The sequence below is a fragment of the Hippoglossus stenolepis genome, chromosome 5 (genome assembly GCF_022539355.2).
Source record: "Hippoglossus stenolepis isolate QCI-W04-F060 chromosome 5, HSTE1.2, whole genome shotgun sequence".
Classification (NCBI taxonomy): Eukaryota; Metazoa; Chordata; class Actinopteri; order Pleuronectiformes; family Pleuronectidae; genus Hippoglossus; species Hippoglossus stenolepis.
In genome coordinates this window covers 15,801,995-15,820,281 of record NC_061487.1, presented here as the reverse complement: position 1 = coordinate 15,820,281, position 18,287 = coordinate 15,801,995, and the positions used below count along the sequence as shown (strand labels likewise).

At 43.0% G+C, this 18,287-nt stretch overlaps 1 protein-coding gene across 1 annotated transcript in view; it reads right to left on the bottom strand.

Annotated features, from left to right (window-relative positions):
• sema4ba (sema domain, immunoglobulin domain (Ig), transmembrane domain (TM) and short cytoplasmic domain, (semaphorin) 4Ba) overlaps positions 1 to 18,287 on the bottom strand; it is a 42,897-nt gene that overhangs the window by 20,357 nt on the left and 4,253 nt on the right. Inside the window, exon 2 of the mRNA XM_035157972.2 lies at positions 2,787 to 3,178. Within this exon, the coding sequence (XP_035013863.1) occupies positions 2,787 to 2,907 (121 nt within the window). The 5' untranslated portion in view covers positions 2,908 to 3,178. The remainder of the gene's footprint in view (positions 1 to 2,786; positions 3,179 to 18,287) is intronic.

Below are 18,287 nucleotides of genomic sequence, written 5' to 3'. Positions count from 1 at the left end.
CACTCTGCTTTGATACTATAAACACAATATGACAAAGCTCCTCTGCAGGAGGCTGCAAAACGTCAGTGTAGCAGAACTGACATCACCACAGCGAGACAGCGTGTGTCACCGGGCCTCAGCTAAACTTGATCAGGTGGTTACAGCTTGTATTTTTTTGTTCTCTTTTGTCACAATCCACCGACTAAAAACAGGTCTTTTTAACACCGTCCTCCTCAGTCTTTTATAGATCTCTTTGAAAATGAATAAACTCTGCTAAGGTTACTCCTGGCGTCCTCACCCCCCCTGAGTTTTAGAGCCGCAGTTTGGAAAAGCTGCCGGAACCGTTTTAGTTTCCATCTTGGCTGAGTGTTAGTCTGGACGAGCAGAAACAGAGACGTGTGGAAAAGATGATGCGTTTTACAATGATGCAACTGCTTACATGCTTAGAAGACGAGATATTATTTGATAAATTCCTGTTTGTTTGTGTGCGTGAGTAATGACATGATATGTGTTTTTATCAGGCGTGTTACTATGGACAGGGCTTAAAACTGATATGTAGCCAAAATGCTCCTGTGAACAGGGGTAGCTTTAGTTTGAAAATTCTGTATTCAAAAGAAAACATATGGGTGGAGACTCAGACTCACAGCTTAAGGCAGCTAGTAAATTTAAGTCGCTGATTCTTCAGCCTTGTGGAGATAGAGGCCAGGATGACCTGATAAAAATGCTCCTTGTTAGGTTTTATGAGCGGATCGTAACTATCCCTGCATGACCCCCCGTGCAGAGGTCAGAGCTTATCAATGTGGCTGCAGCGACATAAATGCTGGTAGAAAACAAGCTGATGACAGAGGATACGGGTTAGCTCTAATTAGCTTCCTCACTGTGCCTCACCTATACTGAATGCACAGCGTATATACAGCAGCGGGCTTGTGACATGGGGGTTCTGCGTGTTTTATGGTGGTGTTTTAACATTGGCTTCACGCACTGAAAGCAAATCTCTCCATCAAAACAGGGAGAAGTGTGAAGCGTCTTTTCACTGAGTGATTAATGATGTGTGTTGTTGTGAAATGCTCCGACGGGGAGCGAGCTGCGGGCTTTGTCGAGGCCTGGCAGGTGAGAGATATTACCTGTTGGTATATAGAGGTCTTACATGTGGGAGAAGGTACAGGCCCTGACAGGCGAGATGGCCGAGCCGCTCAGAATAACCCCCTTACTGGAAATTTCATCCACTTCTCTGATAGATTATCAAGAGGCATCTGTCAGCGTAATGAGTAAGACTGTAACGACGGCTGAATGAGAGTCACTAACCACAGCTCAATCACCGAAAGCCTGCATGGATCCCGTAATCCACCATTTTTTTTTTTATTTCCTTCGGAACAATAAGACACAGTAACTGTTTAAATCCAACTTGTCATCTCAAGTTTAGCTGTACATCATTCAAATTATTACATCCGTGAGGATGAGGTTACTGCTTGGCACAGGTATGAACAGAGCATGCTGCACAGAAATCCACCACAAATCCAGCAATATCCCAAATATATTTAGATTTAGGGTGGAATACGACAAGGCTGTTTGTTGTGTTTCCGATATGTCTGCATGGTACGACTTCCTGCACGCAATCAGAAATCCAGATTATAGCAGAGCAATAGCTCAGCGCTTGTGAGACTACGTCGGACTTCCCTGGCGGCGCTGCAGCACAATAGGCCTGTTCATCTTGTAATTACATCTGACCTGTAGGTACTCACAGCCGCGCTGATGGTAGCTGCCATTCACAGGGAAGATTTACATGGATTTTAAACCATTGTCGTAAAGAAAAGAAATAAAATTTCACCCATCAAAATCCTTTTAGCCCTCACAATGAACACATATGAAGTGTATTGATTTTTTCCCCCCAGTGGACAGAGTTAAAAAACAAGGGCACCACCGGGGATTACACAATCAGCTCTGTGTTATAATCAGGAACTACAAGATAAAAGAATAACTAAACGACACAATAACACCCTGTCCACATTAATATGGATAATGCAAAACATCGTTTGGGCCTTTTGTACACACGCAAACAGCGTTTTCAGTCACAAATGTTTTTACAAATGCTTTCCAAAGTGTTTATTAAAAGAAAATTAATTCTGTGTATCAGGGTGTACATGTAAAATGGAGCTTTTGGGAAATAATGACATTACAGTGTACATTGCTACGTGGTATGAGCATGCGCCTGTCAGTAATCGGGCCGATACTTCACTATGCCCCATATTTGCATTACGCGAGCGTAAATCAGGAGGGGGGCCTTAAAGTGACAGGAGCGAAAACCAAGTGTTTGGCGCTAATGCACCTTGACGTTGGTGGCCACCCGTCAATAAACCAAATGAAGAAGAAGAAAACAAGTGTTTCAGACAGAGGCTGATGGGAGGAGCAGCAGCGAGGGACAGTATGAAGAAAGTGATGTTTTTTCTGAACAATGGAGCACTTAAACCTTTTCAACCCAAATTAAAACCATGAACCTTGATATGAGCATGCTACTTCTCCTTTAACTGAAAAAAACATTCCCGTTTCCACTTGTGAGATTGAAACATCTTTGCTACACAAAGCGTGGAGAGTAACAGCCCTGATTGTTTATTAACAGTTTGCCAAGAACTGCTCTTCACGAAAAAGGATCAAACAAAGGAAAATCACTAAGTGGAGCAAACTACATGTCATCCTTCAATGGCTCGAAACAGCCCAGTGAGTTTGCTACCTCTTGTAATAGGTGATGCATACATGAGTCAGTAATGCTTCGCTGCAGTATCATGCAAGAAGTTGATAAAAAAACTTACTGTAGGAGAAGGTGAGGCGTGGAGTGACATCATTTTCTGTGACAGCCGTATGAAAGCAGCCAACCAGCAGCACAGTGTAGGCTGGGAGACAGAGCCGAGCCATAGTCATTGTCCACCCCATTGCCTCCTGTAAGACCGCCAGCCAACTCACACTGTCTGCCTTTCAGGGTTTTGGGGAATTCATGAAGAGCGTCTTTTTTTAAACCTGTGTTTATTTTTCTCTCCCCCTCTCTGTCTCGCTGCAGCACCGGGCTCCTTGAATGGAAGACTGATGCACTGTTGTGAAGTCAGGACACTCGTGAAATGATGATCTGTGACCTCAGAACAAGACGGACGGCCTCCACCGAACAGCCGCCATGGACAAAAGAACACTGCGGCGTCTCACCTCAGATCTGGGAAGATATAAGAAACAACATTCATTCAAATTATGCATTGTTTTTGCTGTTTTGGGGTTAAATGCTAACATCAGCATTCTAGTAGGCTCCTAATGCCAACATTAACATGCTGATGTTTTTCAAATATGATGTTTTGTTCATCATTTTAGTTGAGGGTGATGGTATGGATGAAAAAAAAACTGATCAGCAGTAAACACAAAGTACAACAAAGGTTGTTGCAGGTTTGCCTAATAAAGACAAATACTAGACCCTGATATGCACCAATATGAACACTTAAACTTTACTGAATAAATAAAGCAGAAAAACGATTTATCCAATAGTCAAGATATTTCAGTCTGAACCACTTTATCCTAACCGAACCGATTGACCAAAAAAACACAAAAAAACATTTCTTTCTTACTGAAAGTGACAAAGAAAACTCCATAACAATGCAACTTAACAACAACACAAAAAAAAGAGGTCATGGGACAAAAACAAAACTACTTTATCTTTAAGAGGGGGCCAAAGTACACCCTCTCACTTCACGCTACCATCTCAGATTGTATCGTGTTCCTTTTAGTTTCTGTTCAGAGTAAGTGATATCACTGGTGATCATCAACAGAAACGTACGTGAGCGACTCAGATTAATTTGATAGTGTCTACTGACAAACAAGCTTACACTCAAGAATATCCTGTATGTGAACTGCATGTACCTGCTCTGTTGTTTTCTGCCCAGGACAGAAAAGAATGAAGCACTTTCTTGGACATGTTAGTTTAAGGTTAAATCCAAAATAACAGCTCATATTACAGGAATTACAGGAGTTTCTGGCCAAAGCTTTCCTCGGTTGAACTCCTGTTTTCATAGTGCTGAGGACTGGTGTGTATACATTATAAACAATGATACTGTGAAATGTTTGGATTCCCACAGGTCATAGCGGGCTCCAGTTCTGCCTGCTCTCTGTTGTGGTGAGGATGGAAGAGTCCAGAGCCAAAGGAAATAAGCACATTAACACAGGCCTGCTGTTCAGCTCTGATCAGCTCATTACAGATCACAGTTATTTAACTTTAAGTTTGCCATGTATGAGTTGACACCGGTCAAACTGTTTATCCACAGCTGCCCCAACAAACTTTAAGAACACATCCGAACAAAACCACAAGACAACTCTTAAACCAGTAATGGAGTTATGAGGCATTTCACTGATGCTGATTAACTGAACATAGTGAGACATGAGGGGAAACTCAATACAGACATCCCACTTCCAGCTGCAAATGCTCCATTACAGTTGCCACAGGGAGCTCCTCATTAACTGCAACCAACAAGAGGCTCAGTTTCATGTGGGGTATATGGCAATCAATAGCAAAAGCCAGCGAGTGAAGCTATTCCTGGTTTCTATCAAGGGGGCTCCTGACTCTTAGTCAATAAGCAGTCTGACGTCTGCTGCAAACACAGACATCTCCAAATCTGAGCCGGGCGGATGACATTTGGGGGAGCAGGAAGGCTTTGATGAAGGCCAGAGAACAAGACACAAAAGAGGGTTATTTCTACAGCAGCGGAGACCCACGAGACATGAATAGGAGGAATACAGGTAGACGTACTCTGTTGAGGAACAAAATCTTAGTGAAGCAAAGGACAAAACATGGTTTCTTCCTTCTGAGGTAAATTTTTTGAATCAAGGTCCATCCATTCAGTATCTTCACTGCTTATTCTTTGAGGGTCGCGGTGGAGCCGGAGCCAATCCCAGCTGATATTAGGCGAGAGGCGGGGTACACCGTGGACAGGTCACCGGCGTATTACAGGGCCAACGTACAGAGACAGACAGCCATTCACAGCAACAGTCAATAAACCTAATCCCCAATCTGCATGTCTTTGGACAGTGAGAGGAAGCCTGAGTACCCGGAGAAAACCCACATGGGGAGAACATGTTCCACACTGAAAGACCCTGGCCAAAGCGGGATTCAAACTGGGAACCTTCTCACTGTGAGGTGCTAACCACTGCACCACCGTGCTGTCCTTGAACAGAAAAGTCTTTCCAAATTAAAATGATGTCACTAGCAGTGCTAAAAGATCCAAATAATAAAAATATGTTTTAAACCAAAGCTATAAAAAGGGAAAAGGAAAGAGTGTTGGGGCTTCCAGGGATCTCAGCCTTCAGCAGAGGGACTATGGCTCTTTAATGATCATAATAACAAAAGCAGATGAGGTTATGAAAACCTTCTGCTTTTAAAACTCCGGGCGAGGTCACATTGCCCCCTGCCAGACTGTAACATGCGACAGACGAGAAGGTGCGTCCATAAGCATCATTAGCGTCCTTTGTGTGAATCAATTCAAAGTGAGACAACACTTGACCGCCGAGCCGCAAAGTTAACATTAATTCTGGGTTTGTGTGACAGTTGGGGCAAAAAAAAAGTCCTGCATGCATCCAGCTCAATCCAAGCGAGGAGCGAGGAGCGAGCTCGACTCAGCGAGAGTGAGAGAACAAGGGCCCCTCTGACAGCCCGGAAATCTATATGCAACTCTGCACTTCACTGCTCTCTCCTACATGATGCATAAACTGAATCATCCCTTTCACTCCCCACACAGACGTGATAGTGTGCTCGGGCTGTGGATGATACTCTGCCATCCCTCTCTCTGTCTATGAGCTCCTCTTAAATCTCTACAGTTCCTCTCTCCGTCCCCATCAGCCTTATCGGTTTGACATAATTATGGAATGTGTAAAAGTTTTACCGCAGATTATAAAACACTGATGGTCTTACTAACGGCAAATGTTTGGTTTTATTAGTGGGGGGGAAATTAAGTGTGATACTCTTAAGATTAGGTGAACACTAATTATTTACACACATTTGTTTGATCCTTGATAATAATTCATGTGAATTTCTTTGTGATTAATGAACACAGTATATGTTTAATTGATAGATATCTGATCTGTATCCAACCAGATAATTGAGTACATAAAACAAAGCATCTCTCGCCCAATGACAGCTGAGATTGGCCCCAGCTCCGCCCCTGCGACCCTTAATGGCTAAGCGGTGTAGATAATGGATGGATAGAGGGATTGCAGGACAGAAATACACTTCAAGTTACTGATAATCATGTGTTGTCTCAGCAAGAAACATTGTTCTTTGCTGCCTTTACTTTGATGGCTCTTCAACAGTGTCTTTATATTAGAATGAACTAGAATGGCTAGAATGATGTGACGCACTCGTAGACATCAATTCTCTAAATATGACTTTTTTGTCATCAAAATCCATGAATCCTTGAAAAACACCCTTTCTGAGAATGTTAAAGAGAGTGAAAAAAATCGTCCTGCATCCGGCCCCTGATCCGGATCCACACTGCATTTTAGTGGGTTCCTCCCTGACCCACACCACATCCTTCCACCAAGTTGTTTTGTGTAATCTTACTTGAAAACAAACAAACAAACCACCAACAAAACAAACGAACAGGAGTCGCGGAGGAGTAACTTCCCAGCTATGTTCCCGCGAATTCCTGTGTAAAAATTGAAATGTCGTGTGCATTTGGATTTGGTAAATAAGCTGCACAAAGAGTGTTGAGCCCATCATCCCCTTATCCATTTAAGAAACAACAAATGTTTGGCAGTCCATGCAGAGAACAAAATGATATGAGTGGGAAGAGACCATTAGATGAGCAGTGAGACGCTGTGCTAGAAACCGATTAAAGTAATGAACACGTGGATGAAACTGAAATATTTGTGAAACTGAAAGGTTACAGAATACACTTAGCTTGTATCACAAAGTGGTATAAAACTAAAGCCATCAAAATTTATGGGCACTACATATTGTAAAAACGTCCAATGCACATGGCAGCAGATAATGTAGAAAAAGAGGAAGAGGAGTTTTATATTTAACCAAACAGGGACATTCCCAGCACTTGTTACCAGCCCCTTCCTGTAAGACAGCTAAAAGGATGACCATATATCACTGACAGGGAAATGAATGACCAATGACAGCACTACTTAGAAGACTGAGCATTATAAATAGCAGCGCGGCGTATACTGCTGAAACAGGTGGCACCACTAATAGCAGCTGCCATCCGAAGCAGAGTGGGAGGGGTCAAGGCTCGTTGGATTCCACACACAGCCTGTTGACTGTAAAAGTGTTGACTGATAAATGCGACCTCTTGGCATGCCTGTCATCTCAGGAGGCCACCTGCACACACACACACACATCACACGCCGCGGACAACCCAGGTCACATGCTCCCAGATGTGGCCTTCAACCTGTGATCGGGGGGGCCTCCCCTCCCTGCCCCCTCGACACCTCCACACCCCGAAGGTCTCTCAGATGTGTGAGGAAGCAGATGTGAGACATGGCGGACATCATCTGTCAGGAGGGGCTCTAATGCCGGAGCACGCCTGCACATATGGACAGAGACGCTGACTCACCTCAGAGATGACACGATGCTGTACCGCACATACTGTTAAGGTAATTCTACATCTCCTCATCCCAGGACTGAGCCAAACACCTCAAAGCTCCTACTGCTACCATGGTAATCAAATTCTAAATTTACTATTACAAATTAGATTCTTGAGGTCTGATACCAATATAAAGGAGTAAAAAGAAATTCTGATACTGAGAAATGATTCGTGACATGTCGTGATCAAACCCTTATGAAACAGACATGTAATTAAGGCTTGAAGTTTTACACTAGTCTGTTGTCTTTTTTCTTTTCTTCCTATTCCTGGCTCTACGTTGCTTTTTGATATTTCTATTTCTTTTTTGTTACGTATGATTGGGATATATGTTGGGACCAACTCAAAAACAAGATGGTACATTTCCAGGGCCTTATCTTAATAAATTAATTAAATCATGAACTTTATTATAAGCAACTATAAATAAAAAAGATAACACGAATACAACCCAAATATATAGAACTTGAATTAAGAAAATAGTCATACTTCTGTTTTCTGTGAAATAAAAACATAAGTGCACAACTTTTCTGCATTGTTTACTCTGTTAAATTCAAGTTTTCATATCGGAGCATATCAGTAAAAACAAACGCAGATACTGATATGTCTGTGAAAGGCTCGTTATCATCAGAAGCTGGGCTGGGCTCTAATTCAATTGCTGAATCTTTTTTCGACATTATTATATATGGTCAAATGGTAAATGGTCTGTATTCATATGGAGCTTTTTCTAGTCTTGATGGCCACTCAAAGAGCTTGACAGTACGTTTTTTTATTTCCATTCACACATTCGAGTACATCTATGTGCAGCACTTTCTCTGCCACACGTAACTCACACACTGCAGGCACAGCCGTCACAGGCAGTTTAGGGTTGAGTATCTTGCCCAAGGACACTTCGGCATGTGGAATGGGGGAAACTGGGATTACAACACCGACCTGGTTAGTGGATGAACTGCTCTATCTCCTGAGCCACACCCGCCCATATATATATATTCTCACACATGGAGCCCATGGAATAAGAAATACTATCCTATAATTTAAGAAATAGTAATCCAACATTATTCATTATGCATTAACATTATTATTCACTATTCTCAGACAAGGACAATGACTCGCAGTGATAGTTTTGAGAAACCCCCCGCTCTTATCTAACGATACCAGCACTTTAACACTGTCACAGCAACGCTATCAAGGAGTCGCAAAGTGAAGCGTCTGGAATAACTTTGTGAAGATGAAAAAATTGTGCAGATGACCCTCAAAACGTAACTCGAACCCGTTTCCCCCCCGTGAATAAAACTCCACAAGTCTGTACATCTGATTAGTTTCCTGTGGAGTCTGAAGAAATGCTCGCTCCTTCTCGACCCACTTTAAGTCCAATCCCCAGGACCAGCTAAGAGTAATTAATGGCTCATTCATCCCTGAGTGAACCATATAGCAGTAATTATGACCATATGTTATTCTAAAGACTTTTAATTGCTTAATTAAAATCTTATTAAACCATTGAACAGAGATAGGGAACATTTTGAACTTCAGGCTCAGAGGGAGTTAAATTCATCAAGCTCGTTTCTCCTGTGAGGCCTTTGACACACGGTCAGAGGTTGTGAATTTTATCACCGGTGATGACATCCTATAAAACATCCCACATTTGAAGATATTAAGAACGTATTGATAGATGAGGGCATGACTGTGAAAGTGGATGAGCATATTTCATCACCTCTGCCTTTGAAAGCTACACAAGGATTCTAAACCCCGTCTCTGGAGTGAAAATATTCAAAAAAACGATATTCCATTTCTTTCCATTTCCCCCTTCTGCGCAAAATTTCCATAGCAGATGTGGAGCCAGCAGAGGCTGGCAGCTGATGACATGTAAAGTGGCAGAGCGAGGTCTGTCGCCGGGCCTGCTATCGCTATCAAGGCCCGAGTGGGTGAAAGAGGAGCAGCACCAGCAGGGGCTCGGCGACAGACAGAGAAGTGCATTCAAATATTGAAAGGGCAAGGACACACGTTTCCTCATTAAACTTTTAATTTCTAAATTAGTTCTCGTGCAGAGACGGAGTTCACCTGAGAGAAACTAATCGCAGCAGACAAATACCACCTTCAATGAGATCTTTACCACCGTGTGACCGAGAGTCATTTGCCGCTGTTGGCTTTGTGCCCTTTTATTTCCCGGCACCAGATCGCCCTGTCACAACACATCAGAGTGGGAATAAACCTGGATTAAAACTGCTCATGTGTTGTCATTAAACACGACGCACACTGAGGGATTGAGGAGAAACTGGCAGGAGTTGGTACTTTTCCTTTCTCTCCGCTCCCTTTTCAGTTTGCAGCAATCCAGTGTAAGCTGATCCACTCTTCAGAGGCAGCCTTTCCTGTTGATCCTGCAGAAATGACCCATTTCTTTTCTTCTGTTGTCACACCCTCCACTGAAGAGGGGAACACCTTCAGTATTTGTTCACCTTTTATACACTAAGCTGGCAATCAATCTATACAGGCCATTATTCAGTTATTGGTCAATCTCTCTTTAATTTGTCTTTTCATCTGTATCTCTCCTTGAACTGTTTGAAAGCTCTGTCTACTGACTGCTGGCTTTAAACACTTGTCAAACAGCTCGGTTTGGGCAAATTTACTTTTCTAATCCTCGGCCCAAATACGTGTGAAACAAGAGGATTTAATAACATTTATAATACATAATACTACATTTACACACACAATGGCCATAACATTTAGTTTTGGGGAGTTTTAATTATCAAGGAACAGAAAACTGCTTTTTTACCTCCACCAAGGAAATTATGTTTTCATTATTGTTTGTTCGTCCGTCAGCAGGATTATTTCAAAAACTACAGAACTGATTTCTATGAAATGATGTGCAAGGGTTGGACATGACCCAAAGAAGAACCCATCCAATTAGGGGGTTGGTCTGGGCAAACAGAAGGATCCAGTAATGTTTACTTACTTTCTTCAAGATGGTAAGATGTGTGTTAGCCTTGCTGAAGGTAAGCACCCATCCGAGCACCCTTCTAGTTAAGAGTGAACTTGTGTGAACTCTGGTAGGCTGACCCCAGTCCTGGTGCTGACTTCACTCAATTACTGCTCACACGCTCTGGGCTTCAGAAACTACCATCAGTGAAGAGTTTTAGTGTCACATACTGAAGTTACCTCATAGTTCGGACCAGCCAAAGAAAGTCTGACAAGAGCACAGACATTAAATGTACAGTGCATAATATTGTTCAGTGCTCTCTGTTAGATACGAGGGCCTGTGTTTCTATGAGGGGTCCTGACGTCTGGCAGACACAGGTGAGGAGCTGCTCCTGCCCTGGCGGCTGTAAGTAGGTCAGACCTGCTGAAACACTCCCTCTCATTCTCCTCGTCTACACTTGTGCACTTAACAGTGGAATATTGACCCTGATAGAGCGAGTGCTGATAACAGGGCGCTGACTTCAGGTGCTTTATCTCGACACTTGTGGTTAACACTCACTGACTCGATTTCTTCTACAGATAAGTCGACAATACACAACTGCAGTAAGTTGAGTTTGTCGTTAAAAATATTTTCATTTGCTTTTTAACATGCTACTGTGTAAATACTGTATTATTACACAATTACATTGTTATATTAATTTAATGTGCTGAAAACTATAGATTTGAAGTGATAGGAAGAGAGTATTTAGCATATGTGCTGAATAAAAATATCACAAATATCCCTTCTGGTCGAATAAAAGTTAAGATAATATTATGCGTAGCTTATAGAGGATCTTAGAATATGTCATCATAAATAAAAGTGGTAATTTGCTGCATTAATATTTGCTGCCCAATTCATAGACCATTCAATCGCCACCAATGGCCTGAAATATTTATCCTCTTTGAAATTGATCAGGCTGGTGTGGCATCCATGAAGAAGGCTGTAAACAAAGCGGCGTGGACGTCCTCCCTTGATGTCCACAGCGAGAAGCTGCACGCATTCCAGTCGCTTATAGAGTCTTAGACAGACGCTCAGGCTATGGGCCACTGGGCAAAGAGCTGAACACATCCATCACTGTGTGAGACCGATAAAAGGCTCAGAACGTCAGCTTCTCCACGCGGCCATCAGCGACCAAAAAAACGCGGACCCGCCCTCATCACAGACCAAGAGTTTTTCTACGAGACACATCCCTCGGGATCAAACCAGCCGATGACACGCTGCACGTCTCACACATCGACTTCAGAGCTTTCTTCACACAGACTGGTGCACTTCTGTCTGCACTAACTATGCACTTATCAAAGTGTAATCCACCGACTTTCTGTCAAATGCCCAACTGATTAAAAAACCAATTGCACAATGAGATATTACTCAGGAAGATATCGTCAATAGTCTGGGTGTAGATTAGCTGATGTTGATGATGCATTTTACTGCCTCTTGAAACCACTTAAACCTTGTGAGCGGCTGTTGAAACAAGGTGCAACACAGTGCAACACAATGCTCTATATTCTGAAACTGATTTTGTCAGTTAATTAAAGAAGAAATTGAGGTTTCAAGGCAGTTGTCATGTATTTTTTTTAACCTCAAAGCTCAGTGACAGCGAAGAGAGCGATGCACTCATCCAATCAGGTGAAATCAGGTTCACGTTTATCCAGTCAATTTAAAATGACATCTATCCAGTTGTGTGCAAAGTAATTCTGATTTACGTTTTTTTCTTACGTAGTGATGATCTGAAACCATTTTTCTCTTTACCGATTCTGATACCTGGACTCTGTGTATTATATATTATCTAGCTTAACACTCATAATTGACACAAATAAATCTCAGAATACACAACAGTTACTTCCTTTAAAAAGCCTAAAAGTACAGTCTTGCTGTTGGAGCAGCAAAGAAGAAGTGATTTCTGTAAAAAGAAAGTGATAAAGCTAAAATATTTTAAAGATGTGGTATCTGATCGGTACGTAGATTCGTTCAGTATCTGGAGTATGGGAGGAATTTCTGATGCTGGTATCGGTATCAGAACATCTCTAAATGTTAGGACATGTTTAAAACTTTGCTTGTTGATTTGCATATTCCTTAAAATTTTCAGTATACAAAACTCTTAAATGCTATTTATATAATGCACACTTCTTTTCCTTTCTAATCACATTATAGTCAATAAGGTATGAGGCATCTTTTGAGGGATAGAGAGAAGCAGAGCTCTGTGAACACTGATGGAATTTCAGAGTCTGTTAACAGAGACTGTCTGGTAGTCTCTAAATCAAGTTCACAAAGCAGAGTATACCAATGTTGAACAACTGATCCTGAGGAAACAAAAATGCTGCTGACGCTCAGCTTCCTTATGCCTGCAGTTGTCCTGGTTTGTTCATTTCTCATCTCTGGCTACAATCCTCAACATGTCTTACATGTTGATATCAAGCTGAAGTCGATCTCTCTTTATTCGACTTCTCTATTTGTCAGATAGAGAAATATCTCAGTGGGGGGAGGCTGTCCTCTTTATGTGGGGTCTGAAAGTGGGGCAGCTGCCCCCCACATGCAGTGACCTCCCTTAGTACAGATCAATAGCTGGCTGCAAATTCCTCAATCCAAGTCCTCAGGAGACACATAGGCCCTGGTATCCCAGCCATGCGAGCCATCCTATGAATCCTTTAGACGCTGATATTCGGGGTGAATTCCAGTCATTCACGTCCAACATCCTAGACGACCAGATTTGACCTACGGGGGCAGCGCATTTGGTAAACCATACAGGGGAGATGAGTCCTTGTCACTCACCCTGTAGGTCCTGCTAATGAATTCCCTCTATGGGCAAATTTGTAAAGCTATGGGTCCAATTCTATATGTTTATACTTCAGTTTTTCCCCTGTGCCCTTTTTTGTATTCCTGCAAAACTGTGGGGCCCATGCTGATCCCTGGGCTGGATGATTCAATGGCTGACTGACTGTTCTATTTAACAAGACAAGCATAATAAGGGGATTAGCAACCTATCAGATGACAGAGTTCAGCGTGCTTGGCAGCAGGTATACGGGCAGATATCCTATATCACATGATTTTTTAATCGCTGTGCAAATGGTATAAATGAGTTCATTCTTCATAAATAAAATATCTGAAAAAATAACCACAAAGACGAACTTTAGCCAAAGTGTTATTGACGGTTTTATGCACAAGTTGCTGTTTTTTAAAGTACGATGACATTTTGAACTTAAACAGAACCCCTGAATGGCACGTTCCTCTTTCTTCGCTGTGGAAACCCACACTAGTGCGAGTCTGAGATGCAATCAGCGTCCCGACACGTCCACACAACACCCCCAGCCCCCACAGCTGGATGTTTGAAGGAGGGAGTTGATGTCACGGAGAGATGGAGGTGAAATGATCTGTTACCAGAAACCTGAATCTCTTCACCGAGACATCAGAGCACGCAACATGTCCTCGGACATCTTCACCTACTTTCACAGGTCAGAGGGTGCAGGCTGGTCAACTATACCAACCAACTATAAACTGACAAAAAATAGGTAATTCTACATTCTACTCCTACTTCCAGATGTAGTTCTGGATAAAGACAAAAAATAATTTTATCTTGTGAACCAGAAAAGGTGAAAGTCCCATATAGAGATGTTCCAATACTCATAGCCATCATCAGAAATGCCTCTGATGCTGCCTCTGATGCTGCTGTTTTTTTTGTTTGTTTGTTTTGTAAAATAAGTTCTATGTCATTCATTCTCTTTATTCGTCATTTAAAGGGTTTAAGCTGAGCCAGGACATACAACAACGATAGCATTCATCACTTAAATACAAGGCTGGTTGCATTGAGCTGTTAAAATACGCTATTGAAATTATTTTTTTAAATGCACCAGTATTGGATCAGTAGGCCACTTGGTATTGGACAACACCAGAATCCGAACATCTCTAGTCCCATGTTAAGTAACTGACATCAGTTAAAAAAAGTGAAGATGTGCTTTAAAGAAAACACTCAACTCTCATAAAGCAAAGATCAAGTATTTTTAAGTGTTTGGACGTCACTGAATTCAACCCCGGAGGCTCCTCTGTAGCTCACGCTCTGACGTTACCACCGGGCAAGAGACTGATTCATCAGTTTATTTATAAACTATAAGATGTAAGGTCAGTGATGTGATCCGTGACCAGGAACAGAATAAATAAGCTGCTTGTCCATGTATCAAAAGATAAACACGAGACATCCAGCATTGATACTCCACTATTTCACAAAGTAAGCTTCATGCTGTATTGTTTATTTGGGAAGCTGAAAGACGGTAAGGTCACTGAGGGTTCTGCGTCTCTCTGAGAAAGTTGTTTTGTTGAGGGAAGCTCTGGGTCTCTCTGCAGAGTTATAATGAAATAAACCTCTGACCGAACAAGGTCTGACTACTCATAAAAAACAACCGAGTCCAATTGCCCTTGATTCAACCTTGATTCATACGGAAAACCGTGCCCTGAGTGACTGAGACTCCTTACAGACACAACAGCAAAAAAAAATGTCTGGCAAAGTAGAAACAGACAAGACGACATGTATTCTGTGCTACTGGGAAGCATTTAGTGATTTTCTGTCACATAAACCAGTTAGAGCCACTGACCGCCGCAGAAAAAATGAGGAGAAAAAAAAAAAAAGCATCGGCTGTGTTAGGTCCTGTGAGCTTAAACTGCACCTGCATGCTGAACAGCTTCATCCCCTCCAGATGTCTGGAGGCCTCGCCAGACCCAGAGCCGGCACATCTATAACTGTCTCCTGGTCCTGGACTGCCCAGACTCTGGTGGATAACTGCCAGAGAGAAAAACTGGAAACGCAGGGGAGGTGGACTCGAGCCCCGCAGCCACTCGTGCTGCACAGAAAGTGCTGAAAGAGGCCCTGCGATGGCTTGTGTGTGCAGTGTCTTAATATATCACATCTTCAATGCAATCTGATGAATTATTCAGACGGTGCTATCTACTGGGCCTCTCACCTAAAACATCTGCCCTGCCAGCCCGTCTGCCAGGTCTGCCTTACACTCTCTTCTGCCACAGGAAGCTTTTAGTCGGCTGCTGTCCTGTGGTCTCTGTTCCATTTAACCCCCTTCCTCTATCTCTATTTCCATCTCTCGGACTTTAGGGGCATGAAGCATCGAGGGAGAGAGATTATGTTACCATGTCAAAAGAAAGGAGGAATCGTCTGTGCAAGATTCTAAAGAAAAACTAGTATTGTTTTGCTACTAGTGTGCAAATATGGACTGCATTTATACAGCACTCTTCTATCGACCACTCAAAGGCACTTTCACCCATTCACAAACAAATTTATACAGTGCTACTACATGCTGTGCGTTTTCTATTACATACACTGCCGGTACAGGCATCAGCCATCGGGGGGGGAATTTGGAGTTCAGCATCTTGCCAAAGGTGACTTCAGAACGCTGGGGTTCAAACCATCGACCTTGTGGTTAGTGGACAACCCGCTCGATCTCCTGGGCCAAAGCCACCGCTTATATTTGTGTTGGCAAAGCAGAGGTGCGCAATATCTGAAGGCAAAAGACTTTATAGCTGTTCTGAAAGGCCAAACTCGATTGTTCTGAGAGAAGAGGGGGGACAGTGACAGCAACAATATCTCCTCACATGTGTTACACCTGTTTGTACGCATTCAAAGTGATGGAAACCCTTTCGTGCCTCAGCACAAGTGCTCAATCGTTCCCTTATGTGTGTCTAATTGTGAGATCGTTGGTTTCAGGTAATTACAAGAATCATAGGAAGCAGCCTCCCTGCTCCGACATCAGAAAGACGTGGGACGGGTGGAGAGTTTCAGACACTGTTCACCCGTCAAGCTCTTCAGATTCGGTACTATTCTGACTCCTCCAGTGTCACACAAGCACAGCGAACACTTGGCCAACCTGAATCAGATTTTTGTCGGTGCCGCCGTGAAAAGATCTGACAAAGACTTCACCTTCGGGGGAGAGGAAGTGTATAAGATTTCAGCTCTGGACTACATCACGCACGAAAGAGGACACCGAGCAGAAAACACGAGCAGGTTGCATTATACTTCCAGAGCATTACAGCGAGAGGAATAAAAGGTGCACGCTCACACCCCCTCACTGTTTACGGCTCGTAGCGGAGCATTAAATCAGTAAATACCAGCATCTCTGAGCAAATTTCATCAGTCTCGTATCCAAGGTTAGAGAGGAATAACTGTGTGAAAGTGTCTTTTTCATGCAGTTAAACAAATGAAATCCCCTACTCCTACTTCTTAGTAAAGAACGGTATCAGACATTAATATTAAAAGATAGTACCGCTTGTTTACAGTGAGGCAATTAGAGGCCTGTGATCCCAGAGTTACTGCAGGAATGTCTGAAAGGGTCAGTGGCACCATTACCAGAGTAAAGGGCACAACCTGGAATGTTCAGAGATATCAAATCACAGCGGCGAGGGAGGGACAGCCGGCAGAACAAGACTCGATCGGAGGCGGATTCCATTAATCAGGCCTCCTCTCATTCTCGTGTCAGAAAGCGCACAAACACGTCCGACCGCTAACGACAACTCGTTTCACGATAGCCGTATGCGACACCTCAACAGTCGTCCCTTCATCTCCAGTGTCAGGAGTTCAGACGCACACATGGCTACAAGGATTAAAATAGAACTTTATTATTAAACATGCAACATGCAAGAGGAACAGGTGCTCGATGGCGGCCGGTGGAAACACACCCTGAAAAGACAATTTTGAGATCCTCACACCAGCACGTTAGAAAGCGCTGACGTACGTGTAAACATACTCCACATGGTCTGCCAAAGCCATTTCACAGGGTTGTGTATACAGGTAAAATAAGACTCTGCGTGGACAGGATGTGGTCCGGGCATTCTTCACATGTGTGTGATGTGTTTTGCTTCATGCGGGTTAAGAGGCAGATGTGAGGGTCCCTGGGACACTGCAGCGAACACAGCAATCTGGCCACGTTCCATGTCGCGAGTCACTTCCCACATCGTGGCACAGTGCTCGACTGGGAATAAACAGAGGAGCCCGCTGTGCTCCCAGAAAGCATGTTTGCAGAGTTCCCATCAGTGAGTGCACAGTAAGAGGACTCCCTGAAGGCCTGTGTTTAACCTTTAGGTTACAAGTGGCTGGCCACTCCAGAGCCCGCCCCCTCCTCTGCCTCACTTGTTAACCCTTTTCTCACTCACTGAATCAGCACAAACACGCTCTGTGACAGAAGCCAGATAACTTAGAATACTTTCTCCAAGATCACTAATAAACTTTAGATCTCAGCTTCTATGACATTAGGGTTAAGAATTCCTTGAAGCTCATTAATACTTAACGTTACATATGCGGAAACAGACGGAACCTTCTGTCTGTTATCTGTGTTCATTTTGTCGTATTTGTACACATCTTCTGAAAGCTCACACATATGGACGAAACACACAAAATGCAGTACCACCAAAAATCGTAGGGGGGCAGTTTACTCAACATATAAGTGCAACAACCACAGGAAATAAGGAAGGAATCTCAACGATGGCAGAACTTTTTGAGGAGAGACTTGGAGAGTTTGTGAGTTGTACCAACATTGTCTACAACGCAGCCGCTCTAGTAAGAGGCACATTCCCACAACCTAGTCCACTAACGCAATGTTTGTTGCTCTTCGAAACTATTGCCTCTGCGCTGCCCTCTAGTGGATGTGTTGCTTAACTATCGCAAAGGAAGCACGGAAGTGTGTGGGCAGTGACGTTACATCCTTGGAAATGAACGTATCTCTTTTTTGTACATGAATACAGAACGAGTCTTTGAG